Source organism: Mixophyes fleayi, chromosome 7, assembly GCF_038048845.1.
Source record: "Mixophyes fleayi isolate aMixFle1 chromosome 7, aMixFle1.hap1, whole genome shotgun sequence".
NCBI lineage: Eukaryota > Metazoa > Chordata > Amphibia > Anura > Limnodynastidae > Mixophyes > Mixophyes fleayi.
In genome coordinates this window covers 119972016-119998858 of record NC_134408.1, presented here as the reverse complement: position 1 = coordinate 119998858, position 26843 = coordinate 119972016, and the positions used below count along the sequence as shown (strand labels likewise).

At 40.1% G+C, this 26843-nt stretch overlaps 1 protein-coding gene across 1 annotated transcript; it reads left to right on the top strand.

Moving 5' to 3' along the window:
• On the top strand, positions 1 to 25860 carry PJVK (pejvakin). Its single transcript, XM_075180559.1, has 6 exons — positions 1 to 658; positions 13713 to 13908; positions 19511 to 19652; positions 21764 to 21881; positions 23159 to 23269; positions 24270 to 25860. The coding sequence occupies exons 1-6, from the start codon at positions 448 to 450 to the stop codon at positions 24569 to 24571; spliced, it is 1080 nt and encodes a 359-aa protein (XP_075036660.1). The 5' UTR covers positions 1 to 447; the 3' UTR covers positions 24572 to 25860.
• The last annotated feature ends 983 nt before the right edge of the window (positions 25861 to 26843 follow it).

Genomic DNA, 26843 nt, shown 5'->3' with positions numbered 1-26843 from the left:
TGCAGAGTTTAATAAATGAGAATGAAACTTCAGATTTGTGGATCAAATATTCTGAAGTAACTTCATTCAGTTGCTATGAGCACAGAGTATTTTTAGGGGAAGAAAATATTTAGTGCTGAGATCGAACAGCTCCTTTGTTTTTTTTACAGTAAACTAAAAAACAGGATCATTTGACGTCTTCCCCACAGAAGCTTGACAGCATGTTACTAGGAGCAGTAACAAAGGCTCCTATTATTTTACACCGTTAATTATTCATTGACTTCGGTAATAGGAGTCAATTTAAGTGCACAAGACACTGGAAATATCATAGCATATGCCACAGGCACAATCCACAAGGATGCATCGACTTCCACTGAAAAATAGAACATTTTTTTAAATTTCTATCTAATTTTATTTTAAATTTGAACCTAGTTGGACTGCAGACTGCTGGATTGTAATATTTTTATTATGTTTTCTGCTGCTACAAAGAATTTTGTTAAACAAGTAGGTGATGGCGGAAGGCTGATACCAGTCCCCAGCCTTAGTGAAGCAGACAAATACCAGCCATTGGGTCTTGTTATCAAGAAGAAACGCTGTTTTCTTTCCCGAAAGTACAAATTCATCTCAACCCCATTTACACTGAAAGATATTCTTCACGGAGACAAGGAAATTTCGGCAGGTAATTCTTATTTGCGGTTAAGTAGAATATGACCTAAAATGCAACATGGAATTGGATGCTGCAATGTTACAATGTTTTGTCTTATACCTTTATAGGTTTCTACAGATTGCAGAATTTACATTAATACAAAAACTTTAGAACCAGGGAGTGCTTTTTAAAACATACTGCACTAAAAAATGTAACACTTAATGAGGCGAGTGCAGAAAGGCACATTTATTTAAAGGAAAAATACAATTTTTAAATATTATTTTTTTTTCCTTTTCAACTGTTATTTATGCGGTTTCCAATGTATTTTAAAATGTAATGGTAAATCTAATTAACTAAGCTTGCAAGGTGGCTGCAATTTAGCATAAACAAAGGACTCAATTTCCCTCTACATCATAGAGAGCCATGACTCAATCTTCTGTGTTATTATTTTTACTAATAATATTTAGGAGCAGCAATCATTCTCTTAGAGGACTATTTTTTAACAAAATATTTAAAAGCTGTTATGTCAGGCTTGTTTTGGATTTTTGTCTATTAAAGGAGAGTAATTAAAATATACTTATTCTTTTATTGTTTAGTATTATACAGTATACATGCTGTATTTGAATTGCAAAGCTGAACAAACTGGCTATTTTCCTATGATCCACTTTGAAAGAGGAAGGTACCATAATATAGCTGGATTAAGGGAGTCGTAATCATGGTGGGTCACATAGCATTGCTGTGACTGTTTATGCTCCAGTTACTTTTCCTGTAATTGCAATGGAACTCACTAGTGCTTCTCTGCCCACCTGCACCACCACCCCTTCTATCCTCACAGCCCATGATTTTGACACCTACTTCACAGACAAAATCAACATCACTTGACAAGATATTTCCTCATGCCGAATCCCGCACATCCCACCTACCTTCCCCTACACTCTCCATTCCACCTTTGGAGATGGTGATCCACTGTGCTACAAGTGATTGATGTTGGATTACCTGGGGCTTCACAGTCTAATAGGTAAGATCCCAGAAAAAAGGAAATGGACCCACATGTCATGGCCCCCAATTTTGGCTCAATAGACAGCAGATAACTCAGAAGACAGACATGGTCAAAGACTTGCTAGAGGTCGTGACAGGAAGCACATGTGAGTAGTAATATGAGCCAACGGTCAGGGTCAAGGCAAACATGGATAATACAAGACAGGCCTGATCAGTAACTGAGAAATCAGACAGAGAAACAGATGACAGGAAATAGAATGTTCAGAAGGAAGCTGGGTCAAAAACAATAGGATACAATCACAGAGACAGACTAGAGAAACTCCGTATATCTGGATCTGAGGAGGACTATAACAAACTAGTAACAGCAAATAGAGAACTGAATCTGTTGTCTGCTAAAGCTGAAAATTCCCTTAAGGAGCTAACTTAGACCTTCTATGAAAAGGGTGACTAGGGGGCCATGTTACTAGCATCCTGACTGAGGATAAAACTGTCACAGATTAACATTCTAGAAATTAAGTCTACTTCAGGCAAATGGATCGAGATCACAAGCAGATCATAGGTAAGTTCTTAAAATTCTATAATATCGCACACAACAGTAACTCCCTCTACTCCCTCCCCTGCTGCAGAAATGGACCAGAAATTCCTAGCTTAATGCCATTTAACCTGGTTGACATCAGATGCAGTAAAGGTGTTGGGTGCAGAAATTACAGAGAAGGGAATATCAAGTACCATTAAAACCTTGAAGGACAACAAGGCAAAACCTAGCGCCCAGTTCAAATTATGCCACATATTACCACCCTCAATTCATATTATACCATACAGTAGTGCCGCCAGTTCACATTATGTCACTGCAGAGCCGTAACTAGGGTGGTGCGGGCGGTGCTGTCGCCCAGGGCGCAAGCCCGAGGGGGGCGCAGCAGCCGCCCGCTACCTTCCCCTCTGGCACAGAGTAAAAAAAAAAAGAAAACATTTTTTAAAAAAAATAAAAAAAATTGTGTCCCCTCCCCCGACTCGCGGCACCCCCCCTCCCCCCGCGACTCGTGCGGGGGGGGGGGGGGGTGCCGCGAGTCGGGGGAGTGGGGGGTCGGATGCCGCGAGAGGGGGGAGGGGCTAGTGTGGTGGCTGGCTGACGTGCACTCGCAATGTGTTGAGTGCGGCGCAGAGTGAATTCCTGCAGGCTGATGAGGTGAGTGTTTTTGATTGTCTTTATTTTTAGAGTCTTTATTCTGTTCGGGGGATAGGGACAGGTACTGGAGGGGGAGGAATAAGTAAAGAAGACTTCACAGCGGGGAATAAGTGAACATGTGTACAGGGGAGGGAGGGGAGGTGTAGCTTCTTTTAGTTATCTCCAACCTCTGGGCTCTCTGCAATGGGCACAAACCTATCCAGAGATCAACTTTGTATTGTATTGCATGGCAAAAAAAGAAATAACTAAAAACACGCAAGAGAAGACAGAAGTATCAAACAAGATATTTAGCAAATGTTGCTTAGATATACAGTCCAATGAGTTAACATTTAAATCCACTTTCCATCAAACAATTTACTGAAACATCAGCTATCGTAAAAATTTGTGCTCTACATTTCAAATAAAATGGATGCAGAGTTATTTTACTTCAAGGCAATAGCAAGACATTTGTGAGTGAACATGGCTGCTGTGGGGGGAGGGGCTGAGTGAGTGAACATGGGGGGGGCTGAGTGAGTGAACATGGCTGTGGGGGGGGGGCTGAGTGAGTGAACATTGCTGTGGGGGGGGGCTGAGTGAGTGAACATGGCTGCTGGGGGGGGCTGAGTGAGTGAAGATGGCTGCTGGGGGGGAGTGGGTTGAGTGAGTGAACATGGCTGCTGGGGGGGGGGGCTGAGTGAGTGAACATGGCTGCTGGGGGGGGGGCTGAGTGAGTGAACATGGCTGCTGGGGGGGGCTGAGTGAGTGAAGATGGCTGCTGGGGGGGAGGGGGCTGAGTGAGTGAACATGGCTGCTGGGGGGGGCTGAGTGAGTGAAGATGGCTGCTGGGGGGGAGGGGGCTGAGTGAGTGAACATGGCTGCTGGGGGGGAGGGCTGAGTGAGTGAACATGGCTGCTGGGGGGGGGGGGGCTGAGTGAGTGAACATGGCTGCTGTGAGGGGGAGCTGAGTGAGTGAACATGGCGGCTGGGGGGGGGCTGAGTGAGTGACCATGGCTGCAGGGGGGGGGAGGGGGGGGGAGTGAAAGTTTGTTAATATAGTGTGTGTGGCTGCAGTATTTTAATTAGGCGTGTGAGGGAAAGGAGGATCTTAATATAGTGTGGAAGGTGGGCTATTTAATGGTGGAGTGAAGGTGGGGGCTAATTATTTAAGGTGAGGTGACAGAATATTTAATTTAATGCTGGGGTGGTTTGGGGCTATTATTTGAACATGGGGCTGATTTTGGGGAGGAGGGCTATTTATTAAATGTAAATATGAATTATTCATTGCCGGGGATGGTTGTGGAAAATGGTTATATTTATTAAATGTAAATGCTATTTATTGCTGGGACTGTTTGGAGGGAGGGAAATAAGTTTTGATTAAATGGGTATACTGTCAATTTAATGTTGGGGCTGGTTGGAGGGAAATAGGTCTACTTATTAAATCTGAATATTATTGTTGGGAATGGGGGGAGGCCTAATTATAAAGCGTGAGTGCTATTGATTTAACAACGGGGCTGGTTGGAGTTTTCTAAATCTCATGTACCCATTTTTTTCAAAATAGGGATCCAACATCACAGGATCAAGACAAGAAGGAACGGAGCTAAAGAAACCAGCTGCTACAAGTGATGAAAGTGACCAAGACAGGTAGGAGAGAGCAGGACAGTCTGACAACTGTCCTGAATCTGATGGGACAGCCCTGAATTTGGGTGGCTGTCTCGCTTATTCAGGATTTGGTCCGACTAAAAGGACAGTTGGGAGGTATGTCCCCGCTTCACCACGTACTGCTTGTGCAGGCAGAGCTGTGTGCAACTAACAGTAGTGCACACTGTATTGCCTGTTTATTTGTGTAAAATGATAACCATGCTACATCATAGGAGCCCCCCTGCCTTAAGTGCCCCGGGCCCCCCAAAGCCTTAATCCAGCTCTGTATGTGAGGGGCCACTGTGTGTGTATTATGTGTATGTGAGGGGCCACTGTGTGTGTGAAGGGGGAGGCCCAAACCAATATCTTCCCTAGGGCCCCATGAGGTGTAAATCTGGCTCTGATAGATATATATATCATGCATTTGCAAATATGTGTAACAGAATTCTTTCAGTAAAGTTCTAGCCACACCCCCACATTAGGTTGGCCACACCCACTTGGCAAATGTCCCTCCCACTTCGAAGGGGGGCGCCGGTGGCCTGTCTCGCCCAGGGCACCGAAATGTCTAGTTACGGCACTGTGTCACTGTGGTGCCCCAGTTTATATTATGCCACACAGTAGTGCCCCAAATTCATATTATGCTACTTAGTAGTGTCCCCAGTTCATATGCCGCATTGTTGTGCCCCCAATTCATATTATGCCACATAGTTGTGCCCCCAGTTCAACTTCAAACATATGTACTAGCTGCTTTCCTAGGTGCTACTTACCTCTGGAGTCAGAAAACACATCTTTCGCTAAAGCAGCTGAAGATGGCCCATCTTCTGCTTTAAAGAGGCAGCTGCAGGGCTCTCGGGTGCCACTGGTCCATGTGCCACGACTGGCACGAGTGTCTGTGGTTGCCGACCCCTGGACTAAACTACCACTCACAAAAATAACACTAGCTAGACAGAAATAATAGCAGACAGCAAACAGTAATAATAACAACAATGCAATAATAAGGGACAAGACTACAAATAAAGGACAAGTCTGAATACAACTTTTATTTTGAAATACTGCACAATCCAACATTTGCCATAGACCAAGAAATGATGGACCTCCTGCTCACTTATCCCCATCTTGATGTATTGATGGAGGACAAAAATCACTATCAATGAGTTTGTAACCATTTTGTGAGGATACAGGGCTTAGTGCAGTGGTTCCCAAACTGTGTGTCTAGGCTCCCTGGGGTGCATTGGCGATCTACCAAGGGTGCCTCGGCCAAGGGCCAGTGGTAAGCAAGGCGGGCGACTACTTGGTAATCATTTTGGCTTAGGGCTGCCTTGAAAAAATTATGGAGGCCCTAAGGGTGTCTTGAACGGAAAAAATTTGAAATCCACTGGCCTAGTGTATCGCTCTGTGCCGCACAGCTAGCCTGTCTGGTACCCATCAAAGGTTCGAAAATCACTCAGGCAAGTATCCGAAATACAATAAATAGGTTTATTTAACAAAATGGTGGCACCAAACAGCAATAATATTATTTAAATAATAACCTACAACAAATAGCCCTACAGTCTGGCATAGACAACATACTGGGTATAATGAAAACAACTCACTAGTATCCTAGTCACATTCAGGGGCTGCTACCTCTCCATCCAAGCCTCTCCCCGTCTTTCCTTTGAGGTTACCAGCAAGGCAGCAACCCGGGTCACTGTCACTGCTTTTGGCAAACACACAACTAACAAGACTTGGAGAGGTACATTAGAACAAAGGCAGTACTCCAGGAACACAGAGTCCCTTTGGTGTCAGGGCAGAGACCTAGATTTCAACGCCAGTCTCACTTCAGCTATCACTGGATAGTGAATGCCCCCTTTGCTGTTCTGGGGAGCTGTCTTTTAAAAGCAGAAATTACCTTCTCAGGAGTTTCAGGACCTGCCTGATTGGGCCTTTTCTGTGTTCACTTTTCCACAGATAGCAGATGATTTGCCCCTGATACAATTAGGGATGAGTATTGTTCTATGGCTATGCAGCAGAGTTTGCTTAAAAAGGAAAGATCACAATCCAGAGACATTACATTTAAATACACAATGTAGTCTTCTGTAATTAAACAAAGCGCTCTGTGGACCTTTTGGATCTTAACACATGAGAAGCCTGGTGTGACGTACATTCATATAGGAATGGTGGACAATAATCCTTTTGCCTATGCTAAAACAATGGACTAGTCTACATGTATACACAAAATAAGAAAACCATGTTGCCTCACATAATAACACTTAAAAATACAATATTACCTCCACTGTATCATACAGTTATATTATGAGGTAATTCAGCATATTACCCCCTGACTGAGCCTTTCTCTGTATTATAGTTATATTCTGAGGTAATTCAACATATTGCCCCCTGACTGAGCTCTTCTCTGTATTATATTCTGAGCAAATTCAGTATATTACCCCATCCCTGAACTCGTCTCTGTATTATACAGTTATATTGAGGTAATTTATCATACCACGCTCCCTGAGTTCTCCTCTGTATTATATAGTTATATTCTGGGTTAATTCAACATATTACCCCCTGACTGAACTCTCCTCTGTATTATATTCGGAGCAAATTCAGTATATTACCCCATCCCTGAGCTCTTCTCTGTTTTATACAGTTATGTCATCATCATCATCATCATCATTTATTTATATAGCACCAACATTTTCCGTAGCGCTTTACAATTGGGGACAAACATAGTATACTAATAAAGAAACTGGGTAAAACAGACAGAGGTGAGAAGGCCCTCACAAGCCTACAATCTATGGGACAATGGGAGTTAGACACACGAGGTTAAGGGCTAGATTTACTAAGCTGCGGGTTTGAAAAAGTGGGGATGTTGCCTATAGCAACCAATCAGATTCTAGCTTTCATTTATTTAGTACCTTCTACAAAAAGACAGCTAGAATCTGATTGGTTGCTATAGGCAACATCCCCACTTTTTCAAACCCGCAGCTAAGTAAATCTAGCCCTAAGTCTTCATTTGCAGTTGGCCCAGCCAGGCCGCAAAGGTAAAAGTGACTCATAAGCTAAAGTATCCTGTCACACAACAATGTTGGTTAAGGGGTAGTTGTATAACAGATTGTAATAGGGTAATATAGTAAGGTTAAGAGGGTGGTTGAGGAATATTATAAGCTTGTCTGAAGAGGTGGGTTTTCAGAGAACGCTTGAAAGCTTGTAGACCAGAGGAGAGTCTTATTGTGCGAGGGAGAGAATTCCATAGAGTGGGTGCAGCCCGAAAAAAGTTCTGTAACCGGGAATGGGAGGATGTAATGAGTGTGGATGAGAGACGCAGATCATGTGCAGAACGGAGTTGCCGAGTTGGGAGATATTTTGAGACAAGAGAGGAGATGTATGTTGGTGCAGCTTTGTTGATGGCCTTGTAGGTTAGTAAAAGTATTTTATATTGGATTCTGTAGAAAACAGGCAACCAGTGTAGAGACATACAGGGGGGTATTCAATTGTCCGCGGAAAAACTATTACCGTTGATACGGTAATCTCTCGCTGGATTTCAGCTCGCAGCTTGAAATCCAGCGAGTAAATTACTGTATTAACGTTTTTTCCGCGCAGGATTACCGTAATAACGGTAATCCTGCGCGGACCGCAGGATTTTCGCCAATCCTGCGGACAATTGAATATGCCCCACAGAGTGATTCAACAGAGGAATAACGATTATATTCTGAGGTAATTCAGCATACCACCCTCCCTGAGATCTACTCTGTATTATACAGTTATATTCTGAGGTAATTCAATATATTATCCCCTCCCTGAGCTTTCCTCTGTATTATACAGTAATATTCTGAGGTAATTCAATATATTATCCATTCCCTGAGCTCTCCTCTGTAGTAATGAGTTATATTCTGAGTTAATTCAGTATATTGCCCCCTGACTGAGCTCTCCTCTGTATTATACAGTTATATTCTGTGGTAATTCAGTATATTACCCCCAGACTGAACTCTCATCTGTATTATACAGTTATACAGTTATATTCTGAGGTAATTAAGTATATTACCCCCTGACTGAGCTCTCCTATGTATATTCTGAGGTAATTCAGTATATTACCCCTCCCTGAGCTCTGCTCTGTATTATACAGTTATATTCTGAGGTAATTCAGTATATTACCCCTCACTGGGGAGAAATTCTGAGGGAAGTTCTCCTTCATCTGTCCCATTACACTCCTCTGTCCGTCTCTTTTACCTGTCTCTGATTTCTGCTGTTTATTCTGTCTCATTTCACTCATATTCCCTCTGCCATACCATACTTTGGCCCTCGTGGCAGCAGGCCACAGCCCTGCACCCCAATTTGTTGGGGGAGCCCAGAACCTCCCTCCCAGGTCCCCGGCTGTCACTCTCCCACTTCTGTTGTGATCAGCTCATACCAGCCGGGAGTTGCTAAGCAACCATTCCCTGTGTCTTACATCTGGGTCCAGCAATCAGTCACTGATAGGTGTGAATAACAATGCTGGAGGGGGTATTACATATAGATCCTCATTAAGGGCCTGGTCAGAAAGGGTTTTTTTTCTGGTTTTGTGCTGTTTAGAAGCACAGAAATAAAATCTCAAATATTTTGAATCAGGGGAAAAAAGAAGACATCTATAGGAAAATCAGAAAACATTTAAAGTAAAGGCACAATGCTTGTGGTCAGGCCCCTCTATATGTAGGGTCCACAGGGGCAGGCTGGGCTGGGGGGCAGGTCCCATAGTGGGCTACCTTGGGCTGGGTCACTGGGCCACCTGCATTGCTTTTCCTTTAAAATGTTCCTAATAAGCTGCTGAGTCAGGTCTTGCCCCCCGGGCTAAAATTTGCCAGCCCTCCCCTGAGGGTCCACAAGTAAATCCACTTACAAGCTTATGCAGCACATATTTTACAGGACAATATAGAAATAGTTGTGAATTACTTAATAATCTCAGAGTGCAATAAAGTAACTTTTCTTTCACTTCATTTGTTTGAAACATGGTATGGAGGCACACTCCAATTTTTTTTAAATTAAAGGCCAGTTGGCGCCTGTATCCTCCCACCAAAAACATTTCACCTGTAAATCAAAAAAGGCAACATTAAAAAGCAACCACTTTGATTCTGATTGCAATTTTTCTAGTGTAATTTAGAAAATAAAAGGAAACTATAGACGAAAACTGATGATAAAGCAGTAATTTTCACACCATTAAATACTACGCACTAACAAAATCTCATTTGTATAGGAGAAATACCCAAATTTAAATGTTGGAGCCATCACATCACCATACCCCTCAAGTCTCTCATCATAGCACTCTGCATAATCCCGATGCCTGGCATGATCAATCTTTAGACAACACTCTCCGCTCAATTTAGTACACACTGGTCCCATTTCAAGCTCTGTGGTACTGCCAGGTATTGTCCTGTTAGTTGGAGATATGCACCTCAGGTAATTATGACATAATTCCTTTATTACACAGTCAGCACATACACACAATGATTTATACTGAGGATGGTGTAAGTGCTAGGCTGTGCATGCATGGGAATGAAGGTGTAGAGAGTTGGGGATACTTAAGTTTAAAATACAGTGGGCCATATTCAATTAGGATTCGCGGCCGCTATTATGCACCTTACGGGTCCCGGTACAGCAACATCGCACCCCACAGAGGTGCGCATGGAAATCTGCGATGTTGCGGTACCGTAATGACACTTTATACGCACGGCAGCGCGTAATTGCGACCGCGAATCCTAATTGAATATGCCCCTGTATATGAACCAAGGCACAAAATGATGATATGTATAAGAGGCAACTCCAGCTGGTGTGAGTGTACTATAAATCCTGCTGTGCCACAAAAAGGCAAGCTGGGACATATAACTTCAAACCAGCTGAGGGGTTATGGGTTGTCTACTTATCTATAAACAACTGCGATCTACTCCATCAGAAAAGCATGGATTTGTCAACACGCAGCCCTCACACCTTGGACAGTATTAAAGCCGCGCAGAAAAGGCATTTTAAAAATAAAATGGCTACTCCAAGCTCGTTATTATGTAATAGAGATCTTGGGCTAGATTTACTAAAGGATGATTTGATGAAAGCGCCACTTTTCGGCTGTTTTTACGGCGGTTTTACTTAAGTCCAAACCGCCATTTAAATGGCCAGACGTGACATTTTATAAAACTACCACTTTACAAATTGCTATGCCGACTTCAGCAATGATGAACATACAAACAGTCGGAATTACTAAACTGGGGTTTGCAAAACTGCCATCCAAACAGCCAAAACAAAAGAGGTGGTTGTGATAGGCGAGATTGCTCAAACTGCATTCAGAACATAAGCAGAAGCACCATTGACATATATTTTGTAGGCAATCATTATTTATTGATTAAGGGACAAAATGATATATTACTATATTATGTGGGGTATATGAATATATAATTATATTAACTGGACAATACTATTTGATTGTTAATGGTGGTTATAATTATTTATGATGCACAATGTGGCATTACATAGTGTCCCCATAATATAACAATATAATTATTTTGCCCCCATAATATAATGAAAATTAAAATTTGCCCCCATAACTTGATTATAAATTAATTTTGCCCTTTCCTGAATAAATAATGATTGGCCACAAAATTTAGATGTAAATAGTGCTTCCTCTTATGCTCTGAATGGCAAGATAGCTCAAACAGCATATTTGAGCTATCAAGCCAATCAGAAACAGGTATTAAAAAAACCTGTTTTTGTCATGGCAGTTTTAACCAAACCGCCGACAGTTTACATGTTTGCAATCTGCCACCCATCACCAGGCATTTTGCGTTGTAGCCTCAAACTGCCCTATAGTAAATGCGGCGGTTTGGAGCACTAAACCGCCTGCTATGTGTGGCGGTTTAAAAACCACCACCAAACATGATTCTTAGTAAATCTATCCCATTGACTTGTGCCAGGACTGGACAAAGAAGAGGCAGAAAGATACTGTATGTACATATCTTTCTACAAGGTACTGTGGGCTTTACAGGACTGTTTTCCTTATCTTCCTCTTCCACATGCTGTGCTTAAATGAAATCTAATCTAATGGAATGAATCTATTGGCAAGTAACCTTTGGTTGGTTAATAGTGCAGATATCTTATAATACAGTGAGACTAGCAGTCAATGGAAGTTCATTGTAGCAGCTTCAATGACTGGTGCATTGTCTAAACCCTGGCACCTTGAAAGGCTACACCAGAGGAGTTTTGTACTACACTGAATAGGGCTAATAGGCTGCACATTTTGTTTATAGCAACTAAACTGTATTACTAAGTTGCACATTGGTGCTTATAGGCTGTATATATATATATATATATATATATATATATATATATATATATATTGCTATAGTGTAGTGATGTCATGTATTGCTGGGCTGTATAATGGCATAAGTAGTAGTATCTATTGCTATAGTGTAGTCAGCGCCATAACTAGAGCAGTGCAATGTGTGCCTACTATCACCCCCACCAAATTGGAGAGGGGTCACCAGTGATCTCTCTAGTCCAGGGTACTAAATTGTCTAGTTACGGCTATGGTTATAGCCATCATTTTGTCTGTCTTTTTCACTCTTGTCCCTCATTTACACCTTACAAGGTCCTAACATGTAACAAAAACTTTAGGACTGTTTGACATGGTCACTCAGTGTACAGAACTTATTAAAGGTTCTTTGTTTTTACCAACGGATGCCTATCATGCCCATATACACTGCAATTTTGACAGCCAAATAAGCTTACGTGTTCCAAGTGTACAAATTGGCCGCAAATCACTGGATGTGTGGGCACAAAATGACTACGAATCTCGATCAGCATCTGACTGAGAATATTCAAGTGTTAATAGAGTCTGGCTAAAGATGACCACAACTGCACAGTATGTATATCATCCTCTGACCGCATGAGGATGCTATAGAAGGCTCTACGAGAGGACATCTCTGATTATTTGAAACTAAGAGGCTCAAAAAACTGACATGGTGCATGTTATGTGTAATGTAATTAAATAGATGTTAGTAAGCTATATCTTTTGTGACCACTAGATTTTTGTATTGATGATTTCTGGAACATATCATAAGCATGATATCTGGGTATTCCAGTAGTCCTGGGGTGCACTTGACTGTTTTACAATATCTGTATATAGATGACCTTGAAGAGGATAAGGGTTAAAACCAGCCTGAAGCCAGTAGGTGCAATGGAAGTCCAACATATTACAAATTAGAGCATATAACATTTACACAGCTGTAGTAAACATAATCAGTCAGAGTATTAGAACAGTCACAGGGCCGGACCGACTTGTAGTTAATCAGCATTGGATGATTTAACAACACAACATTTTGCAGAACTTTTTACCACATGTGGGGCATTCTCAAAACTGAAGATCATTTTGTTTGTCCTCACTATGGTGCATCTACCCTGTTGTATGCCATTGTGTCATAGGCAAAAAAGGCATATTTTTCAATCATTACCAAAAGTAATGTCACCACTAAAAATACTAAAGGTTGATCCAAGTTTAGACCCTTGGGTTACATCACTAGTAACTTCACCCTCTTCTGAATACCATCCATTTACTACAACTTTCTGTCAACTATCCTTCAACCAGTATTGTATCCAGTCAACCACATGTGAACCCAATCCCAAACATTCCAACTTATTTACCAGCCATTGATGTGGAATAGTGTCAAAGGTCTTTCTCTAGATAAGTTATATCTACGGTTCCTCCTTGATCTAGTACCTTAGTAACCCATTCAAAAAACTCAATTAGATTGTTTAATATGATCTCCCCTGAATAATTCCATATTGCTTGGGATAAGTAAACAATATACAAATAATAAACAATATATTTTTTTCAGCAATGTTTCCAATCATTTCTCCACTACTGATGTCAGGTTAACTGGTTATTGCCAACCTCTTCTCTTCTTCCACTTTTGTGGATCTCTTCTACACATGATCTTTTTCCAGTCCTCTGGGACTTCTCCTTTTAATAGTGACTGGTTGAATAATTGAAATAATAGTGTAACCAGCAGCCATTTAAATTCTTTTGACATTCTTGGATGTACTTCATCTCATTATTGACTTGTCTACTTACTGTTTTAAGAGTTTCTTCAGGATCATCTCCATAAATGGACTCTTCTTTTTGTCAATATTCTTGCTACTTAAGTCTGGTCCCTTCACTTCTCTGTCTACCGTAATACTTATTCAGATTATCTGCAATACATTTTAGCTTGCTCTTTACCCTTGAAAGGTATCAGCAAACACCTCTGTCCAATGGATAACAATCACTTGATTTTGCAATTTTTACAGGTGTAAGTTCTTACCAGCTGCTGAACTATGAAGATAAGTCAGATGTATCTTTTCACAGAAGGCATGGGAATCAGATCATGAATGATGTTGGGATAAATATTTATGGGTCTGATTCTGTCGCTGTTAAAGCGTCCTTTGGGATTGTGACCAAACACGAAGTTGAAGTCCCAACTTTGCTTAAGGAACTTATTTCCAGGTAAATTATCATGCGATGTGTAGACACCCTTTTCATAGATATTGAGAATCTGAGTCCTGTCTGAGTAAACTTTGTCGTCAATATATATTACAGTTGTTTTTTAGCATCAGTATTAGCAATTAATATTTTATGTATAAAGTGCTTACATATTCCACATTAAGCTATAGCCTTTTGGAATCCTTTATCAGTTTCTCTGGATAGCTCTCTCTACTCTAAAACATCTGGTGTATAAGAATGTATGAGTTACACATGTTGCACTCCTAGAATATCCTTAGGTCTTAATGCCCAAAAGTATTCTGAAAACTATGGGCCTGATTCATTAAAGATCTTAACTTGAGAAACTTCTTATTTCAGTCTCCTGGACAAAACCATGTTACAATGCAAGGGGTGCAAATTAGTATTCTGTTTTGCACATAAGTTAAATACTGACTGTTTTTTCATGTAGCACACAAATATCAACTTTAAATTTCAGTGTACAAATAAGCTATCAAGTATTTGTGTGCTACATGAAAAACAGGCAGTATTTGACTTATGTGCAAAACAGAATACTAATTTGCACCCCTTGCATTGTAACATTGTTTTTTCCAGGAGACTGAAATAAGAAGTTTCTCAAGTTAAGATCCTTAATGAATCAGGCCCTATGTTCGTAAGTTCTTTGTGACTTCTTATCGCCCTAAATAATTTAGATTGTGTTTTCGATTGAAGGAGAGAGCCGACCTATCATCCTTGCATCAGCAGTAGTTTTTTTTAAGCTAACCAGCAACCCCAATGACACCATTGTCCAGCGATCAGCATTTAAGAGTTGGCAAATTATTTAATTCATAGACTGTCTACATAATTGTTCCTTATTGACCATTTTCACATATGAATAGTGAATGTTAAACTCAATAATTATTGAGTCTAGTAATGTGGCACAGGTTTCGGTGTAGCTCTGAAACCAGGCTGCCAGTGACATCCTCTGCTTCCAGTGCTGTGGCAGTGCTTTTTGATTCAGGTCTCAGCCAATCGATAGTCACTTACCAGCGCATTAAGAAATTTCCAGTTTTCTCTACTTGGGTTTAAAAGTAGCTGCATTTGTGCACCTACTCTGTACATAGCAAGTTACGCCCCAATCAGCCTAACTATTAAAATTGGCAACTGCAAACATTTATACCCCTGCAGACTCTACTGTTTGAGACTGCAAATTCATCCAGACGCATTTGAGCAAAAGTAGCCAAATGATGTAAAAAAAGAGCATTTGCACAAAAGATTTACCTTTTTGCACGCAAGTTAGTCTTTATATGTTTAGCAGAGAAGTGACAGGAAATATATAGTAGGATGGAATATTGTTAAAGTGACATCTGCTGGGGAAACTAAAGTAATGCAGAGATGGCTCAGTACAAATAATGAATTGCATTTACATGCACAGCATTAGCTGTGTATATCTCTATTTATGTGTTTTCAAAATTATTTTGGATTCAAGCACTGTAGTGTTTTTATGTTGATGTTATACAAATCTATGTGCCCTCCGATTTAAGGTACTTAATGGATTGTCATCATGTTAAAGAAAGTTTATATGTTTCCCTATGTTCCTCAATAGGTGCTGAATGAGAAACTCTATGAGATGAATTTGCCTCTCTCTGAAGCTTGTTCCAGCAGTTTACACAGAGCTGCATACAAACTTTGCCATAGAAAAACCATGTCCCACAAGGCATTGTACTCTGGGACGTTTATAAACAACATAATGGCAGACCTCTGCTTCTTGTGCCTACTTTTGCCAATATGTCTTCATGGTACTTTGAACTATCCTGTGGGCAGCATGGTGGCGTAGTGGTTAGCACATCTGCCTTACAGGGGGTCATGAGTTCAATTCCCGACCATGACCTTATCTGTGTGGAGTTTGTATGTTCTCCCCGTGTTTGCGTGGGTTTCCTCCGGGTGCTCCGGTTTCCTCCCACACTCCAAAAACATACTGGTAGGTTAATTGGCTGCTAACAAATTGACCCTAGTCTATGTGTGTGTGTGTGTGTGTGTTAGGGAATTTAGACTGTAAGCTCTAATGGGGCAGGGACTGATGTGAGTGAGTTCTCTATACAGCGCTGCGGAATTAGTGGCGCTATATAAATAAATGATGATGATCCTTGAAAATCAACTGTGCATAGCTTTTCTGATGTTTCTTAACATGAAAGTCATCACTTTAAAGTCCAACCTTCTACCACTTTAGAACCATCCACTTCCTAAACTAAAAGTTTCCATTTTTCTCCTAAAATAGTGATCAGTTTAGCTTCATTTATGCATTAAAGTAATCTACGAGAAGAAAGAGACATATGGGCTGTCTTTGTTACAGGCATAACTTTAAGTACCTAAATATTTTATACAAGTTAACCCGTGCATGATACTCATGCATTCTAGTCAAATCAAGCTACTTAAGGTGTTAAAAAGGTTCTTGTCATACATTTGGGCCATAGCCCAGGCCTCAACCACCAACCACTCCCCACTGTCACCCCCGGCAACCACCAACCACTCCCAACTGTCACTTCTCCTTCAAGAAATATATATATATATATATTTTAAATCTTTATAAACACTTTTAACAATTAACAAATTAAATTAACAAATTAAAAACATCTTAGTATACCAAATTTCAGCCCTTTCTGAATTTTTTTTTCCACACACACTAAGAATATAGTAGGTCAGTGTATAACTCCGCCCAGCAGGTGGCGCTGCAGCTTGGTTTTATTTTTTCCACACACACACAGACAGACTAACACACGCCACTAGACATTTATATTATAGATTATATTGCTTGAAGTGCGCCTAGAAATACACTTTTCTGCAATAGGGAAACCTAAAGTAACAAAATGCATCTAACTGAAAGTATAGGATGAGGTCCAACCTACGCACCTCAGAGGTGATGGGAAACGCAAGTCTTCGGAAAAGACAAAGGCTATCTACGTGGCCGGGAATACCCGCCAACATGCAACTTCACTCTCTATCTTATTTAAATAACCTCGTCCTGAAAAACAAAATCTAATTTGTACACATGGGTGCATAGGTAGACACACTCATGCGCCTAACCTGCACTCAGCAAGGAATGCCCCCTAGTCTGCTTAAATATTCCCATTAAATGGGGCAAGCTTCTACAACCCAGCAGGTATATTGCCCACAAATCCATGTGCTTACCTTTTTGGGTAAAAATAGACTTGTGTCGTTACAAGACACTGTACTTTTGCCCACGAACTCCCTAACTACAGGGAAGGTTGGCCAACCTCCCTGATCCTCACTATGCTTCCTGTACTACAAGAAAATGACTCTCAAGTGTTGTTATACATTTGTAATACAGTATTTTCCTCCTTTGTTTCCTCTAGATAAATGACCTCTCAGCTTGTTCTATATATAGAATATAACAATTACATTCAGTGATGTGTTTAGCAGTATGAAGATCTCTACTACAAGATAAAGGGCACTGCTCTTACAGCTTATAATTGTAGTTATTACTCAATCTTCTCCCCAGTGTTTCCTTAGGATAACTCATACTTGCCAACTCTCCCAGATTGTCCGGGAGACTCCCGCATTTTGCAAGAGTCTCCCGGACGAGTGTGGCAATCTCCCTGATAGGAAGGGGGAAAAATTTAGTTTAAACGCCGCGATTCACCCGGAATCGCGGCGTTTAGCCCCGCCCCCACTGTAAAATGACGCGATTTGCGTCATTCCGTCACGGGGGCAGGGCCAAAATGACGCAATTTCGCAGCCCCGCCCCCTGCACGCCCACGTCCCAGCCGGCATCTCCCGGAAAAGGAAAAAAAAATGTTGGCAAGTATGGGATAACTGGCTAGTGAGATTGTCCTGCACACAGAATATAATAGTAAGATTCAGGTTTAGATCTATACTGTATACACGATATTCCCTTTTTTTTTATACTGAGGTATTTACCAGGAATAAGTGCTCTATAAGAAAATTGCTGCCGCTCTCCTGTGTGTGTGTGTGTGTGTGTGTGTATGTCTGTCTGTGTCATAGTTGCCTACTCCCGGAATATTGGGAGACCTCCCGGGAAGAGTAGACTAACTTCCCGGATCCCTGCAGTGCCTCCCGAACTGCCTGCTTGTGCACATGTTAATGCACGTGTTAATGCGGGTTAGCACAGGTGCGCTAGCCAGTATGTACATATATCAGTGAGTAAATGTTCATTGCTGTTTTATATATTTATTTTATTAATTTTATTTTTTGGACATTATTAGAAGTTCAAAATGTATGTGTTAAAGTTTGAGATATTATTTTATAAAGAATATTGGGCCTATTTATCACGCCTTATCACCATGATAAAAAATGTATCGCAATGATAGTGCTTTTTTTTTTTGCTCTATTTATTCACCCAGTTCTCAGAAACGATTGGGCCACCATGCTTCTTCAAGGGAGACCTTATTATTTATCAAGCAATGTGACAGTAATTTCACCGCTGTGCTGCTTAGTCATATCCACCATTGCCATAACTTTTAAAGCATAAAAAAAATATCTTTAGTTCACCCCTCCTACACTATACAGCATCTCATGGAGTACAACCCTTACACAAACCTTCTGTGGTGGCATGCTGCACGCAGTACTTTAAAGTCCACCTGGTTTCGCAGGGCACGCCCTTTAGTAGCACAAGATATGCCCCAAGGCTTCACTTGTGGCCCACCAGCCGGCTGCTCCTGCACAGTGCAGGACGGTCACGCTGCGCACCCAGTAGAGGAAGGAGTGCACTGTGTTCACCCTCCCCTTTGTAGGCAGGAGGGCCGCACCTGCTGTCATGTTGCCCCATACTGGTATAAATTAGTGGTGGACAACAGGTGACCATTGGCCCGTCATCCGACTGCTCCCGATCTCACTTATTTTATGTTTGTTATAAAGCAGAAAATAAGACAGAACAGGAGCAGCAACTTCTGTGTCATATGACTTCCTATGCACAATGCAGGGAGGTCACGCAGCATTTCAGAGGTGGAGGAGGGAGGGCAGTGTACTCTCCCTCCTTTCTCTGCAGTCTCCCTCTGTAAGAGTAAGTTGGCAAAGTGTGAGAGGCATGTTTGGGAGGTCTGATAGGAGGTTTGAGGGCATGTAGTAAGGATTAATGGGCATGTTGGGATGTCTGAGTGGCATATGGTGGATTTTTGGAGCAAATGAGGGACATGTTTGGAGTATTTTGGGATGAGTGATATAGGATTGCCCTTTTTGGACCGTTTTTTAATTCTTGAAATTAAGGGCAATGTGTGGGCTCTTTTGAAGGTAGGAAGGGCGCACATGCGGCCCTTCAAGTATATTGGGTTGCCCATTACTGGTATAAATAAAGAGTTCTGTGCTTTCTATTTGTTTTTATATATGTTCACTCTTTGTTATTATTTGCTGCTGAACTATCTCCTGTTCTATATCTATCAGTTCATTGTGCAACCTCAATGTATACAGTTAGCTTGGAGTTACAGCTGACTAAAGAATTTGCATGAACCCTTTTCTATTTTTGGCTCAGTGCAATATCTAACAGTATTCCCATAACAGATTTGGTAAAATACCTTGGTATATGAAAATTGTTTAATGAGTTAAATAATCTCTTTCCTATCTCAGTCAAACAGTTTACTCTTCTCATTCTTAGAACTATTGACTTGGATCATTGTTTGGTTCGTCAATCGAGAGAAAATGGAAAGGAAGTACTATGTGTGGTCATGGAGAGCATTCGGACAACCCGTCAGTGTTCTTTATCTGTCCATGCTGGTATGCGGGGAGAAGCCATGAGAGTAAGTCTATAGCTCTGATTCTCTTACACTTCTTTTCTCTCTCACTTCTCATTATGGCTTTAATCACTTAGCCATTGTGACTTTCACGGCAGTCCGGGGATCATGCTATTATTCTGCATTTGATCCTGGAATGGCACAATTTTGTGCTACCTTCTGTGGCACTGGACAGAGATAGATATATTATGATAACATCATTCACATTTTATATGTCCCTGCCCCAGCGGAGATTACAGTCTAAATCCTCCACCACACACTAGGGTCAATTTCATCCAAAGATAGTGAATCTACCAGTATATTTTGGGCTGTTGGAGGAAACCCATATAGGCACAAAAATAAATAAGAATACAATGCAGGCCTTTGTTCCTGAACTATGGAGATAGACCTTGCATAATGTACATATTTGCAGGTAAATGTAACAAGTTTACGACGGGTTTGAAAAGTGGAGATGTTGCCTATAGCAACCAATCAGATTCTAGCTATCATTTTGTAGAATGTACTAAATAAGTGATAGCTAGAATCTGGTTGCTATAGGCAACATCTCCACTTTTCAAACCCGCTGGAAACTCTCAGCTTGATACATTTATCCCTTACTATCTGTGCACTCGGGAGAACTGGTTGGTTACATTTTGGTGTAAATACTAGTGATCTCACAAATTGTGAAAACGTAATGAAAAAGAGAATTTTTCCCTGTTTGTCCATTTTTCCTGTTTGTCCATTTTCCCTGTACAATGCTGATAAAATAAGAATACATTCAATCGACTTTTAGGTCAAAATGAAGCTCTACTATTGTAGTTATGAATATAAACACTACAAATGCACTCTTTTACAGATTTACGCATAATGTTCAGAACATAAGCGTATGTGCATAAGTTACACTGACGTATTTGCTTACACCCCACGATAGCATCACATTTTCCATATAAAATCTAATTAAATCTATGAACAAATTTAAATTAAATGCAATTAAATTAAATACAAACATATTTTGTTCTTCACTTTGAATCTATGGCAATCTTCTTTGCTGTAGTAGAACAAATAGAAATGGAAAGTAAGTTAAATGAATAGATGGCCACTACTTTGTATAATATAGCCAATATGCTAATGAATTAAGTAGTGTCAGCTGGAGGGATCGGTACGCAATTAGCCAATCAGAAGCGGCTAGCTAGCATTCATCGCCATCGTTGAGTATTATCACCAGCCCTCCAGCACCCGCAAGAGATACACTTCCTATGCGGTTGTGTCCATGTCTAATTGTGTCGCAGTTAAGTGAACACCCCCTTACTGTACTCAGACTTCACTTTCCAGCCTAAGCCCACCCCCATTCCAACTTTCCAGACATAAGGAGACGCAAGTCAACAAAACGCAAAAAAGTATATAGTGATGTATGAGTACATATAATTGGTGTGCATTTCAACTGCACAAAAAACAGATGTACCTCCAACTTTGAGGACCAAAATGTACTTGTGTAGACAAAGAAATGAAATGTAATTCACGTGAAATGGGTACATTGCCAGAAACTGAAAATTGTCCCGGTCCCCTGAACGGGGAAAACCATCCAATCATTAAGTGGTTAAAGAAGATGGATCACAGAAAAACAACAAATATCTTTTTTTGTCCTATTTAATAGTGCTTGCAAGTGACTTTGATTAGAAATATAATTCTGTTCTTTTAGTTATAAGCTTGTAGGCTTGATTTTTATTATATTTCAGTCGTTTACCTTCCCTCTTACTGACCTTATTATGAATTTGCATTATGCGTGCCTACACAACTATAAGCCTTCACCAGGCTGAGAAGTAGGTGGAGTAGGCCCAAATGGAAGTGAGAACACTATTTTCAAGATATCTTAAACCCTGGGATCATAGGGTTAGAAACTGGATGCATTTATAATGATAGCAATAAAATAAACTACTTTATAGGCTTCCCCTTTAATACCTCTGTCAAAACGCACCCACAGTCTAATAAAGATAGCACACCCAGCAATGTCAATGCTGTCCTTTTTGCTGAGCAGTGTCCGGGATTGCTGCAGGTCTATCTGAAAAAATGGCCTCTTTTATTTCTCCAGAAATGTGTCCTAATATTTAATGTTTTATTATTATTTCTATTCATCTTAGTTTCATATAATCGATGACCAAAATCATAAAGGACGTGACAAAGCTATTGTATTTCCAGCACACACAACCATAGCGTTTAGTATTTTCGATCTGTACATTCACCTGGATGGCCACTTTGGTAAGTTTTATTTTATTTGCTTTAAAATGACTGTGAATTACACCTATATATTTAGGATCACATTGTATGATACAACTAATGTATGTAATTTGACAGGTAAAAAGAGATATTGGAAGGTGCTGTATGATACTCTAGTGCAACAACACCCTGTGGAATGCCTGTATAGATGCACTTTCTCAATATTTTCCAATTTATATTATTTTAGGCTTATACTATGCCATCCCACATATTATTACTATTGTCCTATTTATTAGTAATATGCGATAGGTTTTCTATCGTTGCTTATGCCAGCGATAGAAAATCTCCCATCGCTTTAATTCATCAATAAAACCTTCACCAAGACAGCTGAGTGATACTGGCCTGCAGCGGTAAGCGTTAGCTCACCAATTCGCTGGTCCAGTATAAAGAGATTGCGCATGCATGACTCGGCTTGTCGGATAACGCATGCTCAGTGGAACTGAAAGCCTAAACTTCGTTTCCATTTCCGCTTTCAATAAACTGAGAAAAAAAAATTAAAAATAGGAAATAAACGTTTTAATAACATTAATTTCTGAATAAATAATTCTTGGAAGACTAGATTTGATTGGGAGAAGCCCTATGTCTGGTGAAAAAAACTGTTTTGCCAGAGGTAGGGCTTTTCTCTAATTAATATGAGAATTTAAACAGTAATAGTCAGGAGCAGAACACAGGAGAGCCGCGGGCTTGATATATAGGGGTGTCAAAATGGGCTCCATCCTTCTCTGGATGGCTGTGGTGGCATTCTGAAGTAAAATCAGTCACTAATTGGCTGTGTGTCTGTCAATAAGCATTCGGGTTTCACTGAATCACACAAATTATAGGCAATTGAATACATAGGAGGAAGAAAGGATGGGGAAGAGCCAGGATAGTTAAGTACATGGAAGAGCTGAGGGAGATGGGTAGTGCATGGATGGGGGGAAGAGGGCTGGGAAGAGCATTGGGTAGTATAAGGGGAGCGTGTTTAGTAAAAAATGGTTTGTATAAATCTCCTTCTTTTATGAAGTAAAATATTTCTAAGTATGTATATAAAACTATGCTTTGTGGCTAAATAAGTGTGTTTATGTTTTAATAATAATAATTAGAACCTTAAGTATTGTAGATGAAGGAAACAGGTTGGCCTAAAATGAGTGGACCTTACTTTTTTAAGCATGTTTGGGTGGCTTCAGAATGAAAAAGGTTGAGAACCCTTATTCTAGAGCATTGCAGGTTTTCTAGATAAAGACAAAGCAATCTTAACAAGCTGCATGCTTATTTTCCAGAGCTATGTGTTTCATCTGCTTCAAAGGGAGGGTTTGAGAAACAACCCAGTAGATCATTCTCATTAAACGCTCTACGGAACAACTTGTACCGATCAGGCATCTTATTCACTGGTAAGACATAAAATAAAGTCACTTAAACCTCTCTTGAGTGATGTGTCAGTTATAATTTATTCAGATATCAACTGGTAATGTTTTACAAAACTTATTTTAAACAAAGGCAGAAAGGAGAATCAGTACATGGTGAAATGGAGCTTTGTGACTGTTGTATGAAATTTTACAAACCTCCAATGAAAATATTGGATGTATGAGTCCTATCCATCACTTTTCAAGCCCTCCCTCTCCATGTGGCCCCAAGTCGTCTCTGTAGCGCTGTCTTATTCTACTTTGATATTTGTTTTCTCACTTTCCTCCATATATCTCTTTTTTATTTTATCCTGATTGGTCTGTTACCCCTCCACATTCTATCATTACCTGCTCTCTGTTATGTCACGTTTCATTCTGTCTCCATGTTTCTAGCCCCCCAGTTTTTCTCACTTTGTCCTCATGGGTGCTTAATTGTCCGCCAAGTGCATTGCAAAGTGCACACCCACTTCCCAGTCTTTGGAAACACCACCATAAAAGGGGTTGCACCTACATTTGCAGACACACCAGAAATGTGCATGGTAGAAAGTTAATTTCTAGTCCAGTCTACTACCACTGTAGGATCACTGTTTTCATTCATTTAAGCTTGTATGGAACCCTACTTGAATGTTTCTATCATATGACCTCTGTCCTTAATCTCCTCAAAGCTGTATATGTTCAATTCTTGAAGTCTGCCCTGATAAGCCCCCTGCACATATTATTAGTGTATACACACTGAGATAACTGACCAGAAAACATTTGTAATAGGCGCCCTAGTTTAATGCACCTAAAACTTTACAAACTTAACAAGCAGACATATTGCAGGATGAGTGCGCTGTAACAGCGACAGAGGTGGCAGAGTAAAGTTATGTTAATACTAACATAACATATAATACTAACTATCTAGTCTGATATAACAATATGTATATTAAGGTAACATAAAGTGGATTTGAATGCTTTACATTAATTAGCTTGTTTGTTTTTTGGACAGGAAAAAGAACAATGGATATCATTGCTAATTCAGACTCGTACATCGATGACATATTCTCTGATTACTATGACAAAGCTGCCAGCATGACTGACATCTCCACCACTTACATGCGGGAAGGTGCACACACTCGTGTTAACCTCCTCAATAATAACATTCCCAAGGGACCATGTGCTCTGTGTGGGATGGGCAATTCCAAACGAGAAACGGTGTATGGCTGCTTTGAGTGTTCTTTCAATGGACAAAAATATGTAAGGCTCCATGCTGTACCGTGCTTTGACCTCTGGCATAAAAGACTGAAGTAAGAGTTGCACATGACACATTTGTGCCTCTTGGTTATATCTCAGGAGTAACTGTGCCACAGTCCTCATCACATATGTGCAAGACGGACTCCGTCATAAATGTCCCAACTGTGCAAGTTGTTCCAACATCACGCTAGGTAATGGCTAATATTTCAGACGGCCAATAAACTGACAGTGTCAAACGTATTTATAAATCACACAAAAATAGTAATACGCATATCAATCTATAGATGCAAAGCAACTAAAATGCTTAAAATGTAAAGAAATTTACTTTAAACACGCTGACCACTATTGCTGTATAAAAGGAATTTGCTCTGATTATTGATACACAGGAATGTGTCACACAGCGGTGGATCGTAAGCAGCAAATATACCCACTACATTGAGATAATTGTAACTAATGGCCATATCCAGAATCCAAGTTGCAGATAACATTTCATGTATGTAATTCACATAATGAACCTGATTTAGGGCTAGATTTACTAAACTGTGGGTTTGAAAAAGTGGAGATGTTGCCTATAGCAACCAATAAGATTCTAGTTGTCATTTATTTAGTACATTCTACAAAATGACAGCTAGAATCTGATATGTTGCTATAGGCAACACCCAATTTTTAAAACCTCTTGTTTAGTAAATATACCCCTTAAGAGTTAAAAATAAAATGACGAGTTTTGTGTACATACGAAAAATACATCCATACACTTTTATGTTATGTTTTTGCAGCTGTATTTTGATTAGGAAATGTGAAACTTTAAATCTAGTGTATTGATACATCTGGAGCAAAAAATGAGGCCGCCATCATCAGTCCTATAAGACATGCAAAGATACACCTCCTAAAAGTCATATCTTAAAGTAAATCAAAGTAGGATATATCACTAAGCTACTTGGTTGGCTTGTGTCTTCTTACTATACTGATCTTACCCATGAAGACCTCTGACCTGCCTCTCCAAGCACAAGTGGGTTCAAGTACGAGATTACTCAGATCAAATTACATTTTTCACGTGGCACAAATGGACTTATGTCCAACTCTAAATCAGACCCACTATATACTTTCATATTCAATTGTTTCCATATTTTCTTACCCTAATGTATGTGCCTTCTTTGGATGCCTCCTATTGTCGGTGGTATGACAGTGATGTACACTGACACTATCTAGTAATTCTGTATATAAAACTTGTGGCCAATTACATTCCTACGATATCTATGTACTGCTGCTGAAGTGCACTGCATAGGCATAACTGTGATAGTGATTTGTGCATGTGGATTTCTGTTAAAACCAAGCATAATGTTAACATGTTTTATTGGGGGGTGGGGGGAGCTTTGTTACTTTATAAATTACTCTATATTACTCTAAAGCAAAAATCTTCAGCTAATTCCAAGTGGCAAAGCAATGAGATCTATCACTTAAAACCCCCTCAATTATGCACTCTGTGATCCCCTGTAAAGGAAGTCTAGAATTGCCCCATTTGTTTCTTATGCTCATTGACGTTGTTTAAAAAATTAATGCTAAGACTGAAATGGTAATACCCCATTTCACTCCAACAGCCTTGATACCTAGATACTTAGGCTGTGATATTAATATTTTTGGTGTGAATTATTTTGGTGCTGTTTTGAAATTTTTATTTCCATTAAATAGACATTTAAGAATAAATGAAGTGATTCTGTTAATCTTCAGGTGTTATAGCTGCAGCTTTACAATTGGGAACATGTATATATGTGTAGGGTAAACTTGACTAAATACAATGTGCAATAAGTCTATAAAGAGTAGCGAAATGCATTTATTACTATCTAGACATTAACAAGCAAAATATTTGCAAATAAAATACCACAAAACAGAAACCCTAGCTAGTTCTCCAATGCATTAATACCTGTCTCTATTTTTGGAAAGAGGCTGAAAGGGAGCATCTAATACAAGCTTTCAATGGATAGAGCTACAGATCCAAACTTAAGCCGTTGAGAGGACGTGAAACAGTAACAGTAGGAACAATAAACTGCTTCATGGCAGAGGCCTGATGCAAGAAGTGTGTTCTTGCATATATGTATGTAAAATTTCTTTAATGATGAATGCAGAATTAGCCCTGCTCATGTGTACAGTATGTAAGTATTTACAGTGAGGGAAAAACACATTGGGCTAGATTTACTAAGCTGCGGGTTTGAAAAAGTGGGGATGTTGCCTATAACAACCAATCAGATTCTAGCTGTCATTTATTTAGTACCTTCTACAAAATGATAGCTAGAATCTGATTGGTTGCTATAGGCAACATCCCCACTTTTTA